Here is a 25,942-nt window from a genome sequence, read left to right as displayed (position 1 = left end):
TGTGTGTGTGTGTGTGTGTGTGTGTTAGCAGGGTGACTGAGCTTTAACTGTATAACAGTCCGTGTTTGCCTCAGCTTTCTGCTCTCCTGCTCCCCACAGACCAAACACAGAAGTCCCCAGCTCTGCCATGACTCACAGACGCCACCATCACTTGTGAGTACTTGTGTAAATGTTGCATGCTGTGGGATTTCGAGGAATGAGGTGGTAGTCGAGGAAAATACGAGAGTTTTGCCAGCAAACAAGTGCTGTAACAGTGGGAAAATGCTCACTTGAGATATACAGTATATGTATACATACTGTGTATATATATATATATATATATATATATATATATATATATATATATATATATATATATATATATATATATATATATATAAGTATATATGAAATGTTTCTTATTTCCTAGCTATTTATGTGATTTTAAAAACAGAAAATAAAGGATTTGAGACATGTTTTGTTTGTGTGTGTGTGTGTGTGTGTGTGTGTGTGTGTGTGTGTGTGTGTGTGTGTGTGTGTGTGTGTGTGTTGCTATTGTATTGATGCTACCATAGACTCCGCACAGACCTTTTCTGCTGCACCAACAAGAAGTAAAAGGTGGACGGTGTTTGCGGAGCTCTGATGATGTCACGCCGGCTGAGTTATTTTTAGAAATGGGTCTGAAGAAGGCTCCCCCCCTTTCCTAGAGTGTTATTATTATTCAAAGCCTTTCATCGATGCGTCCTCTTCTCTCAGCCGGTTTAATCTCACTGTTTTGGTCAATTTGGATCCCTCCAATTGGAGCCTGTCACGGTAGTTGGGCCGCTACATGCATATACATAGTCACTCTAAGGATGTTTTCTCCTCAACACACAAATACAATCACATTTTGTGAAGCAGTAGATACATGACTCAGGGAGAAAGCAGTAAAAGACTCTCATAGAATATTTAACAATCTGTTTTTACAGAAAACATATAATTTCCTGGAGGATAACAACTCTTAAACATTTTTGCTCAGATTAATGACCATTGCTTCTAACGATACCAATATTAATGAAGGTGATCAATATTAATGAGGAATTTGCAAAAAAACTGTAAATATTCATGAATTCAAGACGGAGTGAACACTTACTGTACTGGAGGATTTATGCAGAGTTTTGTGCTTCAGGCGTTTATGCAACGCACCAGAACTGATGTTGGCATTGAACATTTCTGCAAACCTCGGGATACGTTGAATGTCGAAGTTTCTGAATGGAAAATAGGTTTCATAAACACGTTTGACATCAATAAATAAATTACAACAGCTGTAGCGAACTTGCTTACGTAACAAGCGCTCCGACATACTGCAACAACCGTAACAACGTGACTAGGTAAGTAACTAACGTAAATAAGTAACTAACTAACGTAAATAAGTAACTAACTAACGTAAATAAGCAACAACCGCCTTTAGCTGACTATGATGCAACAACTGTAACAACATAACTAGCGTGAACAAAGAACAACCGCCCTTGGGGGAATTTATTTCCTAACGTTATGTAACAAGTATAACGTAAAGCAACAACGTAACTAGAATAAATAAACAACAACCGCAGATTTTTACGTGACGTAACAACGCCGCACAACAAGCGTAAAAACCTCACGTAACAGGCGTAAAGTCAACGTTCTTTTTTTGTTTCACATGGGACACAACCAGCAGCCTCCCTGGTGAAATCCCTGTGTTTGTTTGACTCGTCCACCACTCGAGTGGAATTGTTGTACTCGTTATTTTTAGCACATCTTTTCAATAACGCCAGCTTGATATACTACCGCCTTTGATTGAATGTAAAAAACAGGTTGACAACTTTGACAATCAACGTGTCCATTAATTGCAAGAAGGTACAATGCAAACATCTTTTATTGTCGCCTAGGCTTCTTATACAATATTGTACTGCACATCCTTTAACAAGGACTGTGTTGGAAAGCCGACTAAAATGTGCTGCATCAGTCTCAGTGGTACCAGGCAGCAGGAGTCACATAAAAGTCACATAAAAGTAATACATTCTGCTTCACTGGCGCGGTATTGCATAAGAAAGAAGGAGCCTCCATCTGTTCCACCAAGGGCTTTTCATCATATTACCCAGCGCTGAGATTCCTGAAGCTCCCCGACAGATCACATGATCGCCCAAGAATCCGGCAGCATGAGAGTGGCTCATAATAAATGTTGATTTGACTTATTTATGGCATTTTCCTGTCTGGTTTGAAGCAATCTCGGGGGATAGAAAGGCCTTTCTTTTTTTGATACAAAGCTGATTGTCTCTTGTCCAACTAATGAGGGGCGGCAAGGGCAAGTGACTCCTTACTATTCTGCTGCTCCTAAGTAGATCATGACATGTGTGCTGCCGTCTTCCTCATGAGGACACATTTATGTGTAGCTGGCTGGATCCATTTCGGGCACCCATGGTGTATTTTTAAGTCAAGATTCAATCAAGAGTATCTTTGTCTTGTTTTTGAGACACTTGCTCCCCCAGTCTTTGACTGGCTGTAATCAGCTTCTCATCCATTTTGCTCTTGCTAGACAGAGCAGTCCAGAACTAATCCAATCTGTAGTGACACAAGGAAGTGTGGAAATCAGATTGGGGATATACTCTTCTCCTGTTAAGCTCGCAGAGTGTCCACACGCTGGTTGAGTGTCTGTGGTCGTCCATATCTGTTGCAGATAACTAGACCTGTCTTGACTTGTTGTGTTTCAGGCCCTTCATAGCAATACCACAATGGAATACTGTGTTGCAAGTGAATAGCCTTGTTTTTCACTGAAAGTCAAATTTATGTTTCAAACATACACATTTATTCTTTCAAATGATTCTTATTCTGACACAAATAAGGGTTTGGTGTATAGACTATCGCTGTTATGTTTGGACACGGGTTCATAGTCTCTAATGTTAAAGTACTGATTCAAACAAAAGATGAGTTTCACTGTTGGGTGAAAACCTTGCCTCTCCAGTTTTGAAGTTATTCACATTTTCAGACAAAAAGAAGAGATAAATATACTAAGGAGTTTTACCTGATGATGAATGTAATTTATTTGTTTGTCATTTTATTTTTCTGTTAGAGGTAGAGATGTGTCCTTAAAGTGAGATTCACTTTTGAAAGAGGAAACACGGTAACACATTCCTCATCTTCCACGTCTATAGTGGCTAAAGTTTGCTGATGGTTGCAACATTTATATAGATATTGCTCTGCTCTGACATCACTGAGTCAGTATATAATTGCTACTTGTGGCCAGACACTGAACAGCATTAGCATTTATTTGTAGTCGGTTTCAGGCCACCTAATAAAAAAAGTCCAAAGTTTTTTTCTCTGTTTTGATCTCACCAACTACTGGCAATAATCTGATTTTTTTCCTCAACTACTTGCCAACTTCTGTCGGCCTGTCAGCTGTTTGTTGCCCTGCAGGTTGTCTTCAGTGGGTTTATCAGAGTATTCTCACAAACAAATAGCTGCCTGCTGTAACAAATGTGCTGATTTTAAGCCAACCCACGCTGTTTTACCAAACCCAACCATGTAGTTGTGTTGTCTAAACATAACCAATAACCAGTAAAGTTGCGTTGCTGTTTTGCTTTGTTTCAATTCACGACGTTAACCACGTGTTTAAAGTTGTGAATATAATCCGTGAGTAAACGTATTTCTCTAGAAATGTATTTGAGAATGCAGTTTAATTGTGCGGGAACATAATTTAGTTGGAGACAGGGTTGCAAAAAGCAGATGAGAAGACTGGAAAGCCAATCTTAGAATTGGTCAATTGACTTATCTGGTTAAATAAAGGTAAAAAAAAAAAAAACAATAAAATTCAATGAACTATAATTTAGGGCTGCAACTAACGATTATTTTAATAATCGATTAATCGGTTGATTATTTTTTCGATTAATCGATGAATCGGATAAAAAAAAATCAAAAAAAAAATCAAAAAAGCGTTCATTTCCAACCCTTTATTCAAAAACAGAAGTGACAGTGCAAAACATCTTCAGAAAGTGCACAAACAGGTTGCTCCTTGAACATCCCTGAGCTGTTAATTAAAACAATAAAATGGACTAACACTAAAAACATACACATGTATGCTTTATATCTGCCAAATGTGAGCCCTTTTTACTGTAATTGATCCCTCCAGAGGCTGCATTTACATACCCTGCTTTATCAATATGTATGAAATACTGGGACAGAGGGAAGCTGTACTGCTCCATATAGAGCGTCCTCTTCCTTAAACTCTTTCATTCTGGGTCTCTTATGACCATGACGTCACGTTGTTGGCTAAGCCTAACTACGTGATTTGCTTCATTCTACTTTGAGTAAAAAAAACAAAAACCTGCAGCCAGATCCGCCGGTGAGCTGGTTTAACGTTAATGAGTGACAGCGTGAACTGAACCAGTTTTTTTTTTCTCCGCGACTTATTGCCCGGCGTGATAATCGCGCAACACAACAAATCGATAATGAAATTCGTTGCCAACGCTTTTGATAATCGATTTTTATCGATTTTATCGATTCGTTGTTGCAGCCCTACTATAATTTGCTAAAAGCGTAGCCGGTTAATAATTATCTGGTGGTTCGTCACGATGATTGTCTGCAATTTGAAAGGGGTCAGTCATTCGATCTATTGTTGATATTAAAATATTGAGCACAGCAGCTGTAACTAGACTCCTCGAAGAAATGGACTCTCTGATCTTAACGTTGTGAGTTTGCGATACAAAGTATCTACCGGCTACATTTCGTGGTGCAGTCGCATGGTTATTTCAGGCTGCAGGACGCCGTCGGAGCAAAGCAGAAATAATATGGCAACACGTTTCCCGACAAAGCGTTGAGGTAATTAATGTGTAAGTGCTCTTCAGAGGAGTACTTAACAATTAGACTCGAACGGCTGTTAATTATTGAGAAACTGCTGTCAGATAGTGAATGGCGTGGCTGCGGTTAATACGGGGGCGATGCCATTTATCTTCCTGTGTGTCTTAACTGTGCGTGTCTCCAGTGGCTTAATAGGGTCCACATACATCACTCACCGTGACAGCGATATCAAATAAAGCCGCTGGAGCTGCAGCCCCCGATTGATTGATTGGACTTTATTGGAAACTTTGGCGTCAGCATGTTCATACGGAGTGCATTGCAGGACCTTTTGTGATCAACATTGTTCCCAATCTACTGTTACTACAAATCCAGCCACCGACGTCGGCCCGCTTTTCAATAATGAATGGGGCCGCTGAAATATTAAAGGGAGACCTTCCTCGCTCGCTGTGAGGCATTCAATATCTTGAAAGACGACCGTGTCAAACAGCCTTTGTGCATTGCATTAAACTGTCGAGTGTCAGTGCAAATTGTAATTGCTGCTTTCTACCTCCACGGCCCATCCTCGCTGTTGATGTAACGCCACATGAACAAAAGCCAGAGGGCCAAAGAGAAACGGATCAAATTAGCCTCGCTGCTTTAGGAAGGAGATCTGCGTGCGTTTAGTATGCAGCGGTTGCAGTTGTTGTTGGTCGCGGGGATATAAGAGCACTGCACCATATGGTGTCCATAACGGCTGTTTCCAGCTGGTCGGCAATACAGTGATCACAGCTGGAAAGCGTCAGTACAAGTAGAGGTGTTACAGCTAATTAACAGTGACCTCACACGAGCATCGTCATATATGGGGGAGATATAAATAGATCGTTTTTTTTATTAATTTTTGTATTATTTCCTCTCTCCTGCCACCGCTGTCTGTGTTGAATTGATCTAATTGTAAAGTCTCTTTCATGGCAGCGCAGCCGAGAGTAGCGGAGATCAAAGCGACCTCGCTCTCCCATAAATCTGCACAGAGGTGAATTTCGGGTGGCTAAAGCTGTATACCTGCACACACACACACACACACACACACACACACACACACACACACACACACACACACACACACACACGTGATGGATCTCCTGTTGTGTGCTCTCTGCAGTCAGGCTGGAGCTGACGTTTATTGGCTGTGCTTGCATGTGGTTCGTTACAGCTCTCTGTCACAGAGCAGGCTGTCTGGTCCACATGGCAGTTAGCATCAGAAGCTATACACGTCCCCTGTTGTGCAGTTTCTCCGCTCCGCCCGTGCCTTTGTCCTTTATCTCTTAAAATCAGATTTACTTTTTTTTTACAGAGATCGACCTCTGCTTGATTAGGTTCTGCAGCTAATCTAGACGCAGGGCTTTTCCTATCGTCTGATGATTATCACCGGCTGTGATACTGCTCTCAGGTGCTCGTACAAAAAAAACTAAAAACAACCTGACATTTGGGACTTCCAAGTTGGCTGTCCACTTTGGCTCCGCAGGCTTGCGATCTCGAAAATGAAGCCAAATTTGATATTAATGTAAACATTGGTTGCTATCTAGCTTCCGATGTAATGGTAACCTCTGACTTTACACTTTTACATCATGTACCGTAATAAAATGTCATGAAAACCCAATAATAATGAATACAAATAATTCAACCAATAATAGTGCAACAGCTTTCAGGTGGAGATGAAGTCAGTGTTTGGAGCACAGGGCTTCTGCCTGCTGTTCAACATTGAAACACTTTTCCCAAAGAAGAAATCTTTAAGTTTTCAGTGTTTTCTGAGCTTTTTTTCACTGAAAACAGCTGTCTGCTGCAGACAAAAACAGCGCTATAAGAATGGCGAGATTAGAACTAGAACAGGAAAGTAAAAATAAACAATAAACTTAAATGAACTATAAAGCATGTAATAATTTACATTATGGCTGCTTTAAACTACCTGGGATAAAAACCGAGAAAGTGTTCAAATATCTGTCAAACGCAGCAGAGGTGATGAGACATCAATGAGCCCGACCCGAGGGTTTCGTCTCCAACAATTTGAGAACTTGACAACTATTAGGAAAACTCGAAAGTCAGATTTAGAGCATTTTTATTATAATGACATGTCCCTATCAAAGAAGCTCATATCAGTCATGTAATAAAATATAAAAAAAATTCAAAGTCATTAGGCAAATCATTTATCTCTTGCCTCTTTTAGCGATAACGTTGTGTATCCCAAAACATAAATAATGTGAATTGAACATGAGGTCAAACTAAAATGGAAAAACCAGTCAGCTCAGCTGGTGCATGGAGCCTTTTCTGAACTCTCCATTTTCTTTTTACTCAAGTATCTTTTTTGCCATGCAGGATTTCTTATAACTAGTCTATTATCTACTTTGCGTTTGACCTGACCTGACCTGCGCTGTCACGTGTGTGTGTGCGGTTTATGTAACTCAAATCCAGTCCTGCATTGGCCTTCACAAGTTGCCATATGTTTTTGTGAGTGCTCTAATGGCTGTCTTCTTGAAACAGAAGCCTTATGTTGTTATTTGGCCTTTCTGAGGCTGTTGCATATTCACGCTTGGCGTCGGGCCGGTACTTCTCTGAGAGTGTAGTATTGCTGTCAGGATGCAGTGTCATCCTGACAACATCACCCGCACGTCCAACAGCTCAGCACCAAATGGCCAAAGAAACATGTCATATTTAAACTGCCGCCCGACGCAGTTACCTGAAGCCTGATGTGTTTATTTTGTGTTTGCTCGCCAACATATGAAAAGTGTATTATATTTCACATGAGTCAGTCCTCTGTGTATTTGCTGTGATTTAGTTTATGCTTTATGGTCTGAGAGGCTTTTTGACTCTTACTACAGTGTTGTGTGCCTGCTGGGCTCAGCTGGGCTCACTGGGCAGTCTTCTCTCATTAAATGAGCTCAGAGGCATGATTGATAAAACATCATTTGAATGGACGGATAGATGATAGATTGATAATTGGATGAATGAAAGAATGAATGGATTAAAAGATAGATAGATAGATAGATGGATAGATAGATAACTTTATAATGGGATGAATGAATAGATGGATGGATGGTTTGATAGACATATAGATGGATGGATGGATGGATGTATAGATGTATGGATGCATATATGTAGAGGGATGGATGGATAGATTGATAACTTTATAATGGGATTAATGAATGGAAGGATAAAAGACGGATGGAAGAGTGAATGGATGGATGGATGGATACATTTCCAAGATGTAAAGATTGCCTCGGTCTGAGGGGTTAAACCAGGCCTCACAATATTGTTCATGTTTTGGAGCACGCTCTTGAAAGGCTGTTCTGTCAACAGACGAGAGGTTGGACAGTGTGTCTGCTCTGACATTCTGCTTCACCTTTCATCTTGTTTGTGGACTGTGGATAAGTGGTTAGCATGCCCGTCTTTCAATCAGAGGGTTGGTGGTACCCGCCCGAGGCGATGGAAGCTGACAAATATGCTAACGGTGGTCGTTTTCAGCCACTTGTCATTTTTGAAAATCAAGCTTCAACCAACTCCGGTTGTGTGCAGCAAGTAGCTGTCGGCGGCTGTACCTCAGGGGGATGAGTAGTCGTCCAGGAACCACAAGGTAGCCGGCTCGATTCCCAGTCTCCCCCCCGTTCACATGTCAAAGTTTCCCTGAGCAAGACACTGAACCCCTAGCTGCTCCCCGGGCGCCCCACAGGGCAGCCCACTGCTCCTCAACCAAGGATGGGCCAAATGCAGAGAAGAATTTCCCCAAGGGGATTAAGAAAGGATAATTTCTTCTTCTTCTTCTTCTTCTTCTTCTTCTTCTTCTAAAGTCTGCAGTGGTGGAATGTATTGTAAATGCAGCCATAGACAATATTTCAGAGGACTACATGAAGCTAACAGCTATAGTCACATGAGGGCATCATCCCCTGTTGCTTAGCCACATTTCAGCAGTCTGTATGCATCAATAATTGCTGTGATAAACATATTAAATGAATAATAATCTGCTTACAGCACGGTATATTGATAATACTTTAGAAGAATATTATAAAACCGTTTATGATGACTTTATTACGTTAAGTATCATCATACTTCATGACTGCCATTTTATTTTGCAAAGATCTTAGTGATTAGTGAAGCTGCTCAGGCGTCACATTTTTTCTCAAAAGCTAAGAAGATAGCAGCAGCGAACAGTAAACTTTAGCGGAAGTTACATTATGAAAAAAAGACAAAAAACAACCACTCAAATTAAAGGTCGAAAACTCACCTTCCAAAAGCTGCTCCATTGCTGAAATGTCTTCTTGTATATCTGCAAAAAAAATCTGCCCCAGTAATAATATCACTGTAACCACCTGCTCATACATCGACATGCTCGCACCATCAGTCGCACTCAGCGGTCACTGCGGTTGATAAATGCCATCTTTCATTTGAAGAGCAATCTATTTCTTCAAATGATCCTCAGCAGCGCCCGTGTTGGTGTTGGTCTTTAGGGCGGATGCCACCAGAGGGAGCAGAGCTCTCAGGGCTCCATGTGCTCCCCGGTCCAGATGATGCTGCGCTGGGTGATGGACATGAGCAGCGTGGGAGAATTATTAATAGTAGTGCATTTAATGTACTCAGCGCTTTTCATAGTACTCAAAGACACTTTAGAAAACATTTTAAAAACATCATAAAAGCTACACAATAACAACAAATAAACAACATTAAGAACAGAGAGCCCACAGTCACACATTAAAAGCAGTTCTGAAGAGGTGGGCTTTGATTTGAGTTCCAGAGGGAGGGGGCTGCTGTGGAGAAAACTCTGTCTCTCCATGTCCGGTCGCATCCTCAAACCTGTTTCCAAAGCTCTTCATCAAATCAAATACTACATCAAATCATCATGTATTTTGATAACTGATCATTTCAGTCTGGGGATGGACAAACTGCTGATAATTTATTAGAGATACAGTGACTTTTTTGAAGATAAAAAAAAAATATGGCTTCAGCACATTACAAAAAAACTGCACTCTATGTATATTGGGCATGGTTTAAACACTAGATGTCGACTACATTTAGTGAAATTATCTCTGTCTTGCCACAGACACCAATATTTTCTTATTTTTATTCTGCCTGTTCTCTATGTTATGTCTGAATATTGACATACAGATTTACATCTTACGTTTACATTTGCATCTTAATATCTTCAGACGGCCCTCAGGCCATAAACAGAAACCAATATTAGAACACTTCTGCCTGTTTTAACCTTCCTTATTAACATATTTACACATGACATAATAGTGTTTCAAGTAGGCTCTTATGTCATGCACTGTATGAGAGTTTAGAAGAATTCAATTCATTTAAATTACATTTAAGAGAGGCGTATGCAGAAATACTCTTTAGCTTTGCAGAGTTATTTTGACAGAACATTTATTTTCTGTGGTCCAATAAAAACATCGATTTTTTTTTTTAGACCATGACTCCTTGGAAACACTGATTTAAGTAATTTATCGAGGCAAAAAATACCAAAGTCTTTTGGTTCCAGCTTCCAAAATGTGAGTATTTACGGACCCTCTCTGGTTTGTATCATTGTGAATGTACCAGTCTGCGGCAGCTCTTCCTTGACTCCCAGGTGTCGAGTCAGGACCGGCTACAAAGAGCCGCGTTGAAAGCTTCCGTCTTCAGTCCGAAAGACCTTCGGGACAAGAGCTCGATCCCCGGCAGGGCGGAGCCTGAAGCTGAGGAAGATGGCCATCAATCAGTGTCCAACTCGAGCCATGTGAGGACGTAACGTACTCGTCACTCCTCATCAGACCTCAGCTGGCCTCACAATAGCTTCAATTACACGCTTTGGCGGTTCCCCCCGGGTGGCGGCAGGCTCATGGGGGCTGTTAGATCCGTGGGCAATATTCATCGATTCTCAGAGCGTGGAGAGGTGGCGATAAGGCCGGCCCTCGCCGTTTATCACTCCCCCGATACGTAGTGGGGAATATACGCAGCGTTCAGGCGCAGCAGGCGAGGGAGGCCTTTAATGAACCCTTTGGGGGGAGCGGGTCAAAGCGGGTGGGGGGAGGGGCATAACCCCCGAAGGAAGGAGGCATCAAACCCCTTATCTCGATCGCATCTCGAAATATTTCTCGACTTCCTTCTCAACTCGCAGAACAAGCGGTTTCCAATCAACGCCCATCTGAGACCTGAATCTGTTGAGTGAAAATGTAGGTCACATGGTAAACTGTTAAGTTTCCATGAGGATAAACAAGATAATGGGATCCGTTCTGCCGACTGAATCAGCAGAACATTGTGGCTGCCGGCAGAGTCTGTTGCCTCAGCTGTTTTTTTATTCTTTTTATTTTCAAGGAAATACAAACCGCTGTATTTTCCTAATAATCAGCTCGGGCTGATGCAGGGTTTTACAAACAGGACTAGCATGTGTGAGGAAGAATTACTTTATTCTTCTGGATGAAATTGGGAGAGGCTAAAAGGTTACAAAATCAAAGTAAATGCAAGAAATTATTTTCACAATTTTCAGACTTTGGCGTAGACCTCTCCCTAACGGCCATTTAATCGGCACAGCTGGTGTTTGGATGAAGGGTTGCCGTGGGACCCGTTTCTGGGCCTCGTGTGTGTGTATGGGGGTGGTAATCACTTTCAACTAATGCTGGGATGTTTTCCTCACACATACATGCAACAGGATGCATTTGTTGAGTGCAATATATCTTATATAATTATAAAGCAAGGACTTGATCCACACTTGGTGTATTGATAGGGACCCAAGGATATGCAGGGTTGAAGTTGGTGTGATTTGGATTGTTTTGCATTTGTTGTTGCATTCATTTCATTTGTATTCTAAGTGTGTGAGAGACTGACAGGAAAGGCAGGGCAAAGACTGGACTCAAAACAATCCGTCGATCACCGCTCTGAAGGCGTGGCGGTAGAAAGTCGCTTAGTTGGTCTGGAATGATTGGAGGACAATGGTTTACATTGTGAAGGGGACACGGTGTTTTATGTTTATTTTGCTGTTCTAAAATCCATTTGTGGATTTGAGCTGGCAGTCTGAACGAAGAGAGCGACCTCCCACAGGGCATTGTACAGTAAAAGCCAGATGGCAGAGTGAGTTCAGATGAAGGCAACCTTTCTAAATGTTCCCCCACTGGCGAACACGGTCTTCAAAAGATACCGAGCCACTGCTGATTTGCCCCAACTAAGATCTATTCTTCAGCAAGTCATATTTGCCACGTGTAAGTACTGTAGAAAATAATTTGTTTTTGAAACGTTGTCATTGAACGTTAGAGCGATTTTGCAATATCAACCAATATGGTTGACCTACGACTGTATCATTAGAACCCTCATTTTTATGAGAAAACCCACAGGAGCAAATGGAAAAATCTCGGGAAGAGATTCAGGCCCAATTATGTTTGGGGTGAAGAGGTCGAGCTGCTTCTAGTAAGTGGACTGTACTTGTATAGTCCTTTTCTCGTCTTCCAACCAGTCAAAGCTCTTTAGCACTGCTTGTCATCGTTCACCCATTCATACACTGATGGCACCATGCAAGGTGCCAATTTGCCCATCAGGACTAATTAACATTCATACAACATTCACACACCATAGGCACAGCTACAGGAGCAATTTGGGGTTAAGTGTCTTGCCCAAGGACACGTCGACATGGACTAGCGGAGCCGTGGATTGAACCGCCGATCCTCTTTATGAAGGACGACCCTGCTCACCACTGAGCCAGTCACTGCAGTGCTGCCAATGGTCCGACCACAGAACCTCTGAACCACGTAGACCTGGAAAGAAGAAACAGAAATGGCAAAACAGAAGGAAAAAAATCTGTTCAATGAACGTTTTTTGGAAAGCTATTGGAAGCTCGAGCCAACAAAAGTGTTTTTATCATAATAAATGCTAATTCTAAACACATTTTTAAGTTGGCGTATACTGGAATTTCCCATAAAATGAACAGAAATCTGACACCCTGCAATAACCGGCTGAACTACACATTAACACTGTGGGTCTTCTTAAATTTACAGTGCATCTTGGGAGTCGTTATCTTTATTACAAAATGAATAGGACGGCCATAGTGCTGGTAGTTAGTCCGTGGCCTCGCTGGAGGTAATGATTCGCTGACCTAAGACGGTCAAAACCTGTGAATTAAAGCCGAGCTCAGCTGGACTGAAGGGCTTGTCCTCCCCCAGGTGCCAAATGAATTCTGCAGTTATTAACATATCGTTTCCCTCCAGCTCATTTAGCCGCAGCCCACAGCTGGCTGCAGGAAGAGATGCACCTGGTCCAGCCAACAAAAACAGCTCCTTTACTGTCATGATATGTCAAGCAATGAAAAGGCGCGGATTTTATCATTGTCTTCTTTGACTGAATTAGTAAAGTAGCAGTTATTAATGCTCATTTAGAATGAGGTTTCCTTTGTCTACCCTTGTAAAAAAAAAAGAGGTGATCAGGCACGGTGGACGTCTCAATCCTCGGGCCCCAGAGAAAGCGCATGATGGATGGCCGACCATTTGGCTCCACCGTCTGCTCAATAATGTGCTGCCGGCCCCCCCTGAGCGCCTGGGACGCTCCCGTAATGGCTGTCAGCGAGACAAAGGAAAGTGTTTACACTGGTCCTTAATAAGGCGAGAGGAACATGTGTGGCCCAGTCCATAACCCGTCCTCTCGTGACGCTAAATGAACAAGAAGGAAATTACTTTTACTGCAGTGTAATTTCAACCGGTCAGTTTGGACGACAGATTTACAACATTAACTTATCCGTGTTGGGAAAGAAAAGCGCTCACTTTTTAAAGAGACATCATTAAGTTTAGTCAGAGTTCTATTCAGCCTATGAAAACAGTTGTATAGGCTGTGACTCAGAAGCAGCTTTCCAAAATTTGAAGAAAGAAATGTCATTGGGGTTATCTCAGTTTAGGCTTAGAGACTACACATTTTTATCAGATAGATATTTAGTGTTCTTTTTCCAGAGTCTTATTTTGTTGTTAGATGACAGAACAGCCCAACAAAATATGTCTTTAACGCAATACATTTTCTACGAGGTCTCTTTGACAGATCTTTTGGTAAAAGCACTTAAAGATGAAATCCATCACATACATTATAGTGTGACAGCGATGACAGCTTCCGCCTACAACCCAGATTAGTTTTTCTTAAATCCATCTCTTTGTAAATCCCTCAACTTTATGGAAGTGAGGCACTACATCACTGGAGAACCAATTTAACATTAAACCGAGCTGTGCGGCCCGTATTCGTTAATTGCAGGATCATAGCATTCAGTTGACTTTAATTAATGGAACGCTCCATTAGATACACAAGTGTAGGCCTTCAATACAACTGGTCCAGCCTTGTAGCATGCAGGATGAGATGGGATTGAGCATTTCTGTCTGCAGCAGTGTCCCACTGCGTTCTGTCAAACTTTCCTCTGGCGTTTTCATGACTCGCAGCCTTTTGACAAAACGTTGCTTGTTCTCAGTTCAAAGCCGCGCGTTGGGGCTGAATAATTGCCGTATCGCTGGGTCCGCTCCGTGGCACTGCGAGCGCCGGTATCGCGTCCAGCCTGCTCTTATATTTGTTTTTTAAACATCTCTGCCAGAGCCCAACCGCCAGCTGAATCATCACGGAGGAGCGACGCCCATCCAAACAGTGATATCTGTATTAAGCAGAGAGCGACCGTGGCACTCTGCTGCGATTGGGTTTGTTTGGCTTTTTAAAGCATCGCCGAAGTTGAAAATTGACTGACGCATTTCAGCTGAATGAATTTCACAAGCATTGTATCCCTTTGCAGAACAATACAAAGTCCCGAGGTGTCGTTTCTTTTCCTTTAAAAAATAAGTAAAACCTTTATGTGTAAAAGCTAGTATGATTTTTGTTCACACAGATTTGTGCTGAGGGGGAACATATGTAATCATCAAGTATTGATGACCTGTGTTTCTACTTTCATCATTAATTCATTCATCCATCTGTACTCATCTATTCCCCTTCATGCAGAATTATTTTGTACAAGTTTCACAATGAGTTTCTGTTGATGGGACATGCTTTTTTTTTATTCCTTGAAACCCAGACTGTCAAGAAAGTGTGAATTTGTTAAGGCTGGGTTGCATCGACAAGGATTCATTTAATCTAAGCTAAGTTGTAATCAGAGTTTAAATACCGTAGTCGTCTAGGGGTTGCATTGCTATCTTTGTATTGGTTGTACATGGTTTTGGTTGCCAGCCTTATGAACAAAATCTGCAGCTGCTGTGATGTTCTTAACAGACCTCAAAGACGACGTGATTCCGCTGAGACAGATGATTTTCCTCTCACATACAGCTAAAGAGACGTGGGTGCTTGCCTGCTGTTTTATTTTCGTCCTGTTTTTTACATTAAAAAAATGGTTTCCACTAATGGCAACCAAAGGCCAAGACTTGGTTGCCAATTAGAAACCTGGCAACCCTTACTGTCGAGCCCTGAAAACCAATCGCTGTTTAGTAAATCCAAGTTTATGGATGAAAACCGAAATTAAATAATTCAAATCAATATGGAAAAGCTAACTTACCTAAATTAAAATGAATACATTTGCATAGGTTGACTATAAAGGGAAGTGTGTAAAATGTTACATTGTTAGCTAAGTCATTAATTTAGTTAGCTGAACATTACTCATGGTGACTCGGCAGAGAAGATCTAATTTCTTCTCTTTTGAGAAAAACTTGTTGGCCGAATCAATGGAGCAATATGGCAAAATAAAAGAAGATCAAACGACAGACAACAGCACAGTGAGGAAAAAAAGAGACTTCTAATGGAAAAAATAGTCAACTGGGTTTAGTTTGTCCCATCCACCTGTGTTTTCACGAAAATTGCGATGGTTTTCATACCCATACTAAAACTGGGTTATCTCCTCAACCACAAGGGCTATTTGAATAATTTAAAGTGCTATAATAAAGAAACCCTTGTTAGGATATTTAATCTGTGTATATAGCAGTATATGTGTTACTGGTTAGAGAATCCTTCTCGAAAAAGGTAGCCATTTAAAAAGTTAAGCACAGGAAAAGCTTCCTCCCAAAAAAACTTTAATAGGGAGAAAAGGGAAGAACCCGTCGGGAGAGCAACAGAGGAGGATCCCTCTATCAGGATGGACAGAAGCGATAGATGTCATGACAGAAATTATTCATATAATGAGTAGTAGGCATGATGAAAAAAATACAACTACCAAAAATTACAGCAATCGTGGATGTAAATATATATATAAATATAACTCGCAAGGGATTGCTCTGCACCAACATTCGGGTCACAGTGCCGATTGCTTCCCCTCCCTCTGACCCTGAGCCCTCCCCCCACAACCAATCAGCTCGAGTCACATCAAGGGGCCCATCAGTGTCTGCTATCGCTTGTGTTCAAGGTTGTCCTGGCAACCAGCCACGGCTTTATGTGCACGTGTGAGGCTGGGCCCTCACGAGAGCCGGCTTCGCCCCTCTTCGCACAATGTGCTGCTGCTGATTAGCTGGCAAGAGGCTGCGCAGCATCTGATAAAGCCCTAATTGACGCGGCCATCGAGGGAGGCCTTTGTGTGCTTTTTGTTGGCCCCGGCGAGGCACCGCAGAGTTAGACCTTGCCACAGTGGCCGCTTAGACAATAGGAGCAGCTGTAACTCAACTCTGAGAAGCTGTGATGATTGGGGACGGGGACCTCCTCCGCTATTGACTGACTGGGGAAGAGGGGACGGGACACGGAGGGAGGGTTTTGTACAAGAAGAGGGTTGTTTTTGGGACAAACCTTTCTTTTTTTCTTCTTCTTTTTGACCCAACAACTACTGGAGAAGCCATGGTGTCCAGGTAGCTGACGTCTATATCAAGTCACTAGAGGAGCTTTTTTTTTGCGTGGACCCACGGACAGGACAGGACTGTTCTGCATTAACAAAGGGAGCAGAGGGATGCAGGTTCAACCCCCTCCATGTGGCCCAGATACACACAGGCAGATGCTGAGATGGGACTGTACCATGTGGGGTGTCAGTGTTGTTGCCTGACAGACTAAACTGTGCTTTGCTCTTCTGAATGTAACACATTATTCTTAAACAAGCTATCTATGGACCCTTGTGCCACGCAATGACATTTTTAATCTGAGCCTTTTGTTACTCGCAGACAAAATGCTGAAGTTCAAATCTTTTTGTTTGGATTACTGGCAGTTCCTCTGTCTCCAGCCTCTGCACGGCTTCTATAAAAGGTGAGATAATGTTTGTTGATTACAAAGTGTTATCTCTTTTGTAGTCGGAGACAAAAGACACACAGATGTTGTTGTGGCCCTCTCTCTGAACAAACTTCTGCTCTTCTTGTGTCGTAAAAGTGTCACGTTTGAACCAAGCATCCCCGTGCTTTTGTTTTGTTACTTGAGAGGGGCTGAAGCGAGGCACGCAGCCAACGCGTGTCTGCGAGGTCAACTGGTCTGAATGGAAGCTATTGTTGCGGTTTGCCCCCCCGACAAGCTCCAGCTAAGTACTCGGCCTATTGTGCGTGTGGTCCCGCTCATTGTTATTGGCTGGGCAGCACGAGGCGACGCGTGCTCTGTCGTCCACTGTTCCAGAGACGCAGCATCCACAGTCTGGGGTCAAGTGTCTGTGTCCTATTTCTTAAGTTTGCACGATGGATGCCAATGCTCGCTTCTTGTACGTGTGTTAGCGAATGTGAAAAATGGGATGCGTTTGTAACAATAGGATGACGATTACCTGCAATTTAAAAGGGGCCCTTCACAGAATGTTACATCAAAGACATGCAGGTTCAGCAGCTTTGTCAAGTCTGAAAAACAAAACCCCATCAGGGTTAGCCTGCATTACAAACCAGGGACATCAATTGAAACATATTGGTGTTTAACAGGCAGGCAGGGTCAAACAAAAGATGCAATTGAGCTGCATTATGGGAACGACGAGCCTAAATAGGTAACGGGCAGTTTTTTTTGGCGGTTCTGGTAAGAGTAGGCTTTTTTCTTCTATGGGCCGGTTGTTCACAATCAGATTAGCAACTCGAGACACAAGTAGACAGTTAAGAAGCTAAATTGGAAACATTGCCCCATTGCCTACAACAGTGTCTGTTTAGAGACATAAAGTCAGGATATTGCGGCCTTGGCTGCTCTGATTTTGAATGTTCTATCTTTATTTACCTGTGTCTCACAAACTACAACATGGATGTAGTAGAGTGCACCTTTTGGATCCATTATGATTCATTAAAATATTTTTCTTTTGCACAATATGTATATATGTGTATAATGCCCATATTATAGTCTCGCATCACAACACGTTTGTAAGCTGTGACATGTATAGTTACACTCTGAGCCTTGCGGGCTATCTTGTTGCAATAGCATTACAAGACTCAACAAGGACTTCTGCACTATTCTGCATCATTATTTTGTCAATGACAAATTATCTCTACGTACAAAAGGTGAAGCCATGTGAGTCGTCTGAACAGTGTGTGGATTTCTTTTTTTTCTTTTCTGTTTTGGTTCAGTCTGTTCCTACGTTGTCGCTAGGTAGCTTATGCTAGCTAGGTAGCCTATGCTAGCTAGGTAGCCTATGCTAGCTCGTCAGCGGCCCGGAGCAGGCGCGCAGGACAAAGGGGGGGAATTAATAAATATATGCACAACCACATTCTTTGCAAATGCACAGTTGTAGCCAACAGACAACAAAGCTCACGATATATTGCTCTGCTAATATCCACGACCCACAAGCTGACGGTCAAGTGGCAAAAGGGGTTAGCTAGCTGCAAGAATACATTTCAATGGTTACATTTACTGTATGTTTTACAGGAACAGAAAAGAGGGGGATTCCAATGCAAAACACACAACATAGGATAAGAGAAAGCTGCTTCAATACAGCTGGAAAACATCCACTTCCACATCAACAGAAAGCTATTTTTTATCTGACATTTAAATGGGTTTTGCAGTCAATGACTATAAAAGCCAGTAAGTAAGTGACACACTCAGCTTGAAAAGCTAATTTTAGCAGGTTTTTCCTGGCCTCGGTTGGGTCTCATTTTCTCTACGTAATGGGAAAGACACCCGTGGGGTCAGTTGAAGTGAACTTTTCGGTCTGGTTCAGAGAACGGTAATCAAAAAGGTGAATATGCGATGCGGAGAGGAGTGTTTCCTAGCGTGGATTGTCACACACCTCTAGGCCATATTTATTCATGAGTCCACCCATCCCCACCCCCACCACCCTCTCTTCCACGCAGCCTTGTCTCTAGAGAGGGGTGAAAACAAAAAAATATGCCCCCCACCCCACAGATACGGCTTAATGCTTGTGTGTTTTCCATTTAAATACCGGGCGGTGATTGGACGGTGGGGACCCGTTTCATTCAGCTTGAAGATGAGCCAAACCTTTGTGCTACTTTGGAGTGCGGCGGGACTGGAAAGTGTTCATTTTGCTGTTGGGGTTCCATGATTAGTTTTTCAGAGCCTGTAATCAGCTTCATCTCCGTACTTGAGTTAGTGTGAGGTTATGCGCCAAGGAAAGACCTGCTCATAATACCGTTTGGTCTCTTCATCTGTAAAATCAGCAGCAATCAACTTAATGTGTCTTGCTTTTTCTTTTCTTTTCAACACATATTTAAAGGGCCAGTTCACATAAATTACAAAAACAAGTGTCACTTTTCTCTCAGGTTGTCTTATGGGGATGGAGTAGCTTATTTAAATAAGAAGAGATGACGTGCACTGGACAAGTGTTTCTGTAATATTGAATTGCTGCCACTGATGGCGCCATGACCTGTGCATCATTTGTGAACGCTACTTGCCCTGTTTCAAGGTCCGATTCACAAAAGATATTGCGCAAAGATTTTTCAGCGCGAACACATACATAAACTTTGCCGATGACTGCGATTTGCCCTTTTTATTTACGTCTTATTGCCAATATCCATGTGGCTAAGTATGAATGCACTTTCCTTTCATTATGCTCTGCGCAGGGTGGGTGAAATAATACATGATTATTGGGGAAAATATGAATTACAATCTTTTATTTAAATGTTTTTTCGATAAATGCGTCTTCCGATCAAGAGAGACTCGGTGCGCATTTATGCACAGCAGCGTTGATTATTTAAATCTCTTCTCTTTTTTTTTACATATCTCATGTATTTTCAAAAAGTGCATTCAGGGGATCTTTATTCATTTGTTTTCCATGAGTCTTCACCTTCTGCACTGTGCCCAAGTCCAGCATCACAGATCCACTTGCATGGCTGTAGACTCTTAGTCCAGTTTCTTGTCGTTTCATCTGGGAGTCCTCCAATTGTCTGCACAGTTTTTTGCTTCAAATATTATTTGGTATACTTTATAATCATCTTAACTTGAAGACCACAAATGTCAAGAACACATCAGATTAAGCAGTCTCGAGGATTTTTACTTTTTAAACATACCACTGCTTCCACTTCTGATATAAATCCAAACGCAGATATTTTTGTGACATGAACAGATACATCCATAGTATCTAGCCATGCATTCAGATTACATTTTTCCAAGTTTAGATATAGAGGTGAATGGAGTTCTGTTCATTGGAAGTACTGCTAAATGGTCCTGAAAAAAACTGTTGAAGTCTGTGGATAATGAGTAATCAGTTTATGGAACAAGATGTTACTGTCAATGTAATTTCACAATATTAAGATCACCGGAAACTATTTTCCGTCCACCTCTCATTGTATTGAGGCAGACTTGAGACGGACTGTTATCTCAAAATTAAAGCAAATGAAGCCAAATCAATGTCTTAATGGCAGCTTTGTTTTGTTATATTAGTAATTTAAGTGAATCGACCCTGTAATAGCTTCTTTGTGATTTCCTTCGCAGTTGCATATCTCCTCCTCTCGCTTCCAGTAGATCAATGACCCCCTTGATAATGTGTCAACCCTCTCTGTTTGTCTGCTAATGGATTTACCTGTGTTAATGGCTGGGGTTGACAATAATGGCCGTTGTGTTTATGTGGTGTGAGGAGAACATGTGACTTTGCCATACGCAGAGCTGTGGTGAAGGTGGAGAGGTGAAACACTCTCCGTTAGAGATTGACCCCCTCTGCTGTTGTGGGTCACTAGCCCACATAAAACTGTCCAAACACGGTAGTTCATCAGCACTGAAGACACCCTCCCAACCCCCACTTCCCTACCCCATCATCATTCACACCCACTGACTCCGTTCTGCCTCACATTTCCTTTTCCCCAGTCCAGACGTGACCTGAGCCCCTTTGTGTACCGCCACTAACTCTTGACAGAATAATTGCACATAAAAGTGGCTCCCATTATGCATTCCAATTCCCTGCGCAAAGAGATGGGCTTTGCCCTTTTTTCCTCATGGATTCATCAGATTACGGCATTTTTATCACCACGTTAACAGACAGAGCCATGGCCTTTTAATATTCCACTGTCATTGTGGAGGGGGGTGAGCAGTCTCCGCTGAGGACCAAATTCAGGATATCAAAAGGCTTCTTAACATGTAGGTCCCTGGTCTTTCTCAGACTGATCCCGGCGGAGTCCTGAGTCTTTACAAATGCAGATGAATCTCAGATAAACCTCCAGAGACTTTCATGATTCACACCAGCTCACCCAAATAATGGGAATGATGTGTTGTTTCATGCTCTAAAGCCCACTGCGCACTCTCAAGAATAAAGATGTTAACTAGTACCATGGAGGGTTCTCCAGCTTGTCCTCATAGGAGAATGTTTTTAGTTCCTGGTTTAACCTTTTATAAATATAAAAGAACCTTTTATGAAGGAAAACCCTTTCAGTGGGTTTATCTAGAAACCAATATAAAAAGTTATACATCAAACCATCGGTCATAGAACTCCCTATGAAAGCCTTTCTGAAGGTTCTATCCGGAACCTTTCCACCTTCCAAGGGTGCAAATAAGATATCAACCCGAGGGCTCTACCGAGAACCTTTTTATATTCCAATGGTTTCATTTAAAACCCACCCAGAAGGTTCTATAGATACTAATTTGTATTCAAAGGGTGTGTTCTTAAACCCACCTAGGGGGTTGAGAACCCTTTTATATACCAAGGGTTTCATCTATCCAACCAAGGGGTTCTATACAGTACCTGTTTTTATTTCAAGGAGTTCATCGAGAACCCACCCAGGGGATTCTACTGAGAACTGTTTTGTATTCAAAGGATTTCATCTAGCACCAACCCAGCAATTCATCTGGGAATGTGTTTATATTCCAAGGGGAGTCATCTCAGACCCACCCAGGGATTCCCTGAAGGGCCGTGGCTAATATGGTGCAGCGCAACCCACAACAATCATGGTTCACAATCGTATTTTTATAGGGTGTGGGCTTGAAGGACCTATGCACTTAACAATCCTATAAGAACTATTATTCCTAAAACGGGTTCTTTGGATGAAGAAAGTTCTTCCCCCTAGTCTTGAAAAACCCATTCTTCAAAAAAAGGTTCTTCAGACGCAATGTAGAACCTCAGCCGAACAGGGAGAACCTTTGTGGGATCCTGATGAAGGGTATAATCATCTAAGAGGGACAAGTTAAAAAAAAAAGTTCCAAAAGTGGCTTTTTGACGAATGGTGAAATGAGAAATGTTGTCGTAAAAAGACTGCCATCTTTAATAGAGTGCTAATTGCATTCTTTTATGGCCAAACAGAGCGCAGGCCTGTGAGAGAGTTGGTCCTCGGAGCATGCACTGACACTGAGCTCTCTCACATTCTGCCAGCAGCTTGTTCACACCGAGTGCTGCAGAGTTTCTCAGCCTGCCAGCCCGTTCTCCGCTACACCCAGTGGCAGATATGCCTCGTAGCGGTCAGTTTGATACCAGCCGTCGGCGCTGCTCTCTGTGGTTTTCGCCACGCTATGAAATGGAAACATCTCATTCTAAAGCCGCCGCCAAATCGATCTGCTGCCAAAATGTGTACGAGTGTGGCGGCGCAACTTGGAGCTTGCAGTCGGAGCTTTGTAGTCGTGGTACAGAGTGACACTCATGCTCCCTTTTGTTGTTTAGTTCGTATTAAGTATTAAGGATGTCTGCTGTTTTTCCAGCTGCTTTTCATCTTGTTTCTTCACTGTGTTTGGGATATTCAGACAAGGGGCGCAATTAAGGCAGCAGAGAATTCAGTTATCTCGTATTTCCACCATATTAGTGATACTGTCTTCATGACTGCCACTAGCTGACCCTGCCCATGAGAGTGTGTAGGGGAGGGGGTGAGACAGACAGACTATGAATGGAGAGAAATGTAGAGCAGGTGCTCAGAGGAAGGCCACGGAGGCCGACGGGGAGGGAAAATACTCGGCTATTCTTGAACGTCTAAAATAACAAAGGCAAACTTCTTACGCAGTCGGTGTGAGGATTTGCAATACTGTGTATCAGCATGTCCTTTACATGCAGCAAAATTGTGTTCCACCCAACTACTACAAGGCCAATTACTCAGGGAAGCAGACTTGTGTTCGAGCCAAATATGACTAAATGTTTGATCACCACATGGACATCCACACTGAGCACACAACCAAACACAAAGACTAAACTACACGGTAAACTAAGAACATATTTTCATACACTATAATCTTGGTCAGTCCCTCCCTTTAAAGGTTTACTCAAGTTCTGTAAAGTTATTGTGTAACTAATTAGAATTTTCGTTTGAATTGTACTGTTTCACATTTTAAAGGGAGATATTGTTTTTCCTCCACTCCAGTTATTTTTACAGCTATAGTTACAAATTAGATTCAGATTTTAAATGCAAAACCTAATACAACTTGATATAGTGCAATACATCCTTACCAATTATTCCTGTATAAAGTAGTTAAAATGAGTTCCACCTTCAGCAGCTACAGCATTAAAAACCCAAATCTGCACATCATGGCATCAATGATAATAACTCAGCAATGTATTACTTTTAATAAAATGGGAGTCCTTTTGTTTAATACTGACATATTTATGTCTGTTTATTTTGCTGGTGATGTTTCTGTACTTTCATGCAAGGATTGTCATATTTTTTCTTTGTACATTTATATTGTGCTAACATTCCTATTAGTAAGTGAGACACAACTATAACATGCAAACCAATGAGCACTGCTGAGTTACAAGAAAGAAAGACAATCCATGGTAACAACAACACATATTATATCTATATTATTTATTCATTTCCTGGGCAAGAACCCACTATGCTCGGCACCACCCTTATTACCTGTTATAGGGATTCAACTGAATGGACTGATATCCAAGGATGGACCTCCCTAAAGGTCAACTCAAGCCACTTTCTTTTCCCATTTTTTTCAGAAGGAAACGCCCACTCATCTGCTCCTCATGACTTTAATCCTCTGTCTGCGATGTTATATTACTCCCAGACTCTGTTTTAAAATGGTTGATAAACGACACGTCAAAGACTTTGCAGCCTATCTGAAAAAAAACTACCGAGTCCATTCAGCAGCGGTGTGGTTCACACCCCCCGGGGCTATATGCCGTCTCTGGAGAGGTTGTGATGAAAAGATGAGGCCTGGCCCTGCACGTGAAACATCTACACCTCCTGTGCGGAGATCACGGAGATGATTCAGGGGGGAGTTGCGTGGCGTCGAGGAGGCTGCTGATGGAATGCAACATGCGCTAGCGCTACACACTGAAAGCAAGGAGGGCTCGTGCTCCCACGTCCGGTCTGCTCAGCAGCTGGCCTTACTTGGTAATGCGGGCCGGGTCTCTGCCCTGCTCTCAACAAGAGCAGCTCTGCCGTGTCTACTTTTACGAATGCCAAGGAAAAAGGGGAAGTGATAAAAAAGGAGCCGTGACTGAAGAAACCCAACCTCCAGGAGGGAGAATTAGTCATTTTTCCTCAGGAGCAAGGAAAAGACTAGTCTGTGTTTTGCGGTCATGGGAAGAGAGGGGGAAGGAGTGGCATGGGTGCGGATGCTGTTAGAGCTGCTCCTCTCTCTCTCGTGCAGACTGTCTTCAGTTGCTTCAAAAACATTTTCTCTTTTAACTTCTCTGCCGATTCCTAAATTTCAAGTTTCCAGCCTGATGATGTCAGGGACATGTGGGATCTAATGTGGAAGTACTGCATTTCAGTTCGGACGATAAGGTAGGGGGGGATCCTGTTACAGATTCCCAAAAGCATGATGGTGTACTACTGGAAGGGCCATCCGGCTTATGCTGGTCTGTGTGTGATTCTCAGTCTGTTTTTCATATATTTTGACATCCGTACTAGAACTGGAGGATTGGATGCTTTCAAAAGTTCAAAGCACAAGCTTTGTGGTTAGCCATCAGTGGCTATATTCAGGAATGAGTCCAAAGTTGTGGAAAGTTTGGCAGCTGTGAAGTGTAGAGCCTTCTTATGGGTCAAGATCATGAGCATGGTCATCAGCAAAAAGGTACTTTCAGTTTTTGACTGCAGCTGAAACTTCCGTCAGCAATTTGTCCGATAATCGTTCAGAATATTTAAATGTATTCAATCTCGAGAATTTAAGATATGGAATATTTCTAGCTGGACTCAGGTTGCATCCATCATTGTCATTGGTTGCATACATTGTGTCCACCAGTTGTGACCAGTTCAGCCAAATACCTTTTTTTTATTGGAATATCTTTCAGTGTCTTAAAGAAGAAAAAGTTTTGGTTTTCCGTAAGTCATCTCACGACCTCCCAAGGTTCCCAAATTCTGGCTCCAACGATTAATCGATTATTCAAATTGTTGCGTATTGCAGTTGAATTTTCTGCCGATCAGAACTATTTGATTATTTGACTGATTGTTGTCTAAGCACTAGTTTAGATGTAAATGTTTTATACTCCTGTGCTTAGGTTTATATTATTCTTAGAGTACAGCTGAAAAAACACATTAGCACACACACACATATCTATGCCCCGAACACGACCCGTCCACTGACAAACCGTTCTATCTGTGTTGTTGAGGAACAGTGTACCATTTGAAACGGAGCCGGGAGAGACGCAGTAGTAGGGGATGGGTTGTAGCATTAATGGTTGCACACAGTCATGTCACCACAGACAGGCTAAAATTAGTGGCCAGAGCAGCCTGAGTCAGCAGGAGCCAATCACCATTCATGAACTCCTCTGGTCTGTAATTTCAGTCTCTGTGGGTCGGACGTGCCGCAGCTCAGAGTTCATGCTTTAATTCGGAATATGTTCCTGCTTCTCAGCGAGTCCAGTCTTTTTATTGACTTTCTGATCCACGCCGTCTACTTGGCCATCAGACATTTTTTTTCTGTCTCTGCTCATTTCCCACAAAATGCAAAGTTAAATGTGTTTTCCTCTTGA

At 42.2% G+C, this 25,942-nt stretch overlaps 1 protein-coding gene across 1 annotated transcript in view; it reads left to right on the top strand.

Moving 5' to 3' along the window:
• The window catches only part of iqsec1b (IQ motif and Sec7 domain ArfGEF 1b), a gene marked incomplete at both ends in the record, with an annotated part of 190,973 nt that overhangs the window by 114,497 nt on the left and 50,534 nt on the right, over positions 1–25,942 (top strand). Inside the window, 1 exon segment of the mRNA XM_079218792.1 lies at positions 100–153. Within this exon segment, the coding sequence (XP_079074918.1) occupies positions 100–153 (54 nt within the window).

This window comes from Taurulus bubalis (genome assembly GCF_910589615.1).
Source record: "Taurulus bubalis genome assembly, chromosome: 5".
In the NCBI taxonomy this organism is placed as follows: domain Eukaryota; kingdom Metazoa; phylum Chordata; class Actinopteri; order Perciformes; family Cottidae; genus Taurulus; species Taurulus bubalis.
The sequence above is the reverse complement of the archived record's forward strand: the minus strand, read 5'-3'. Positions and strand labels throughout refer to the sequence as shown.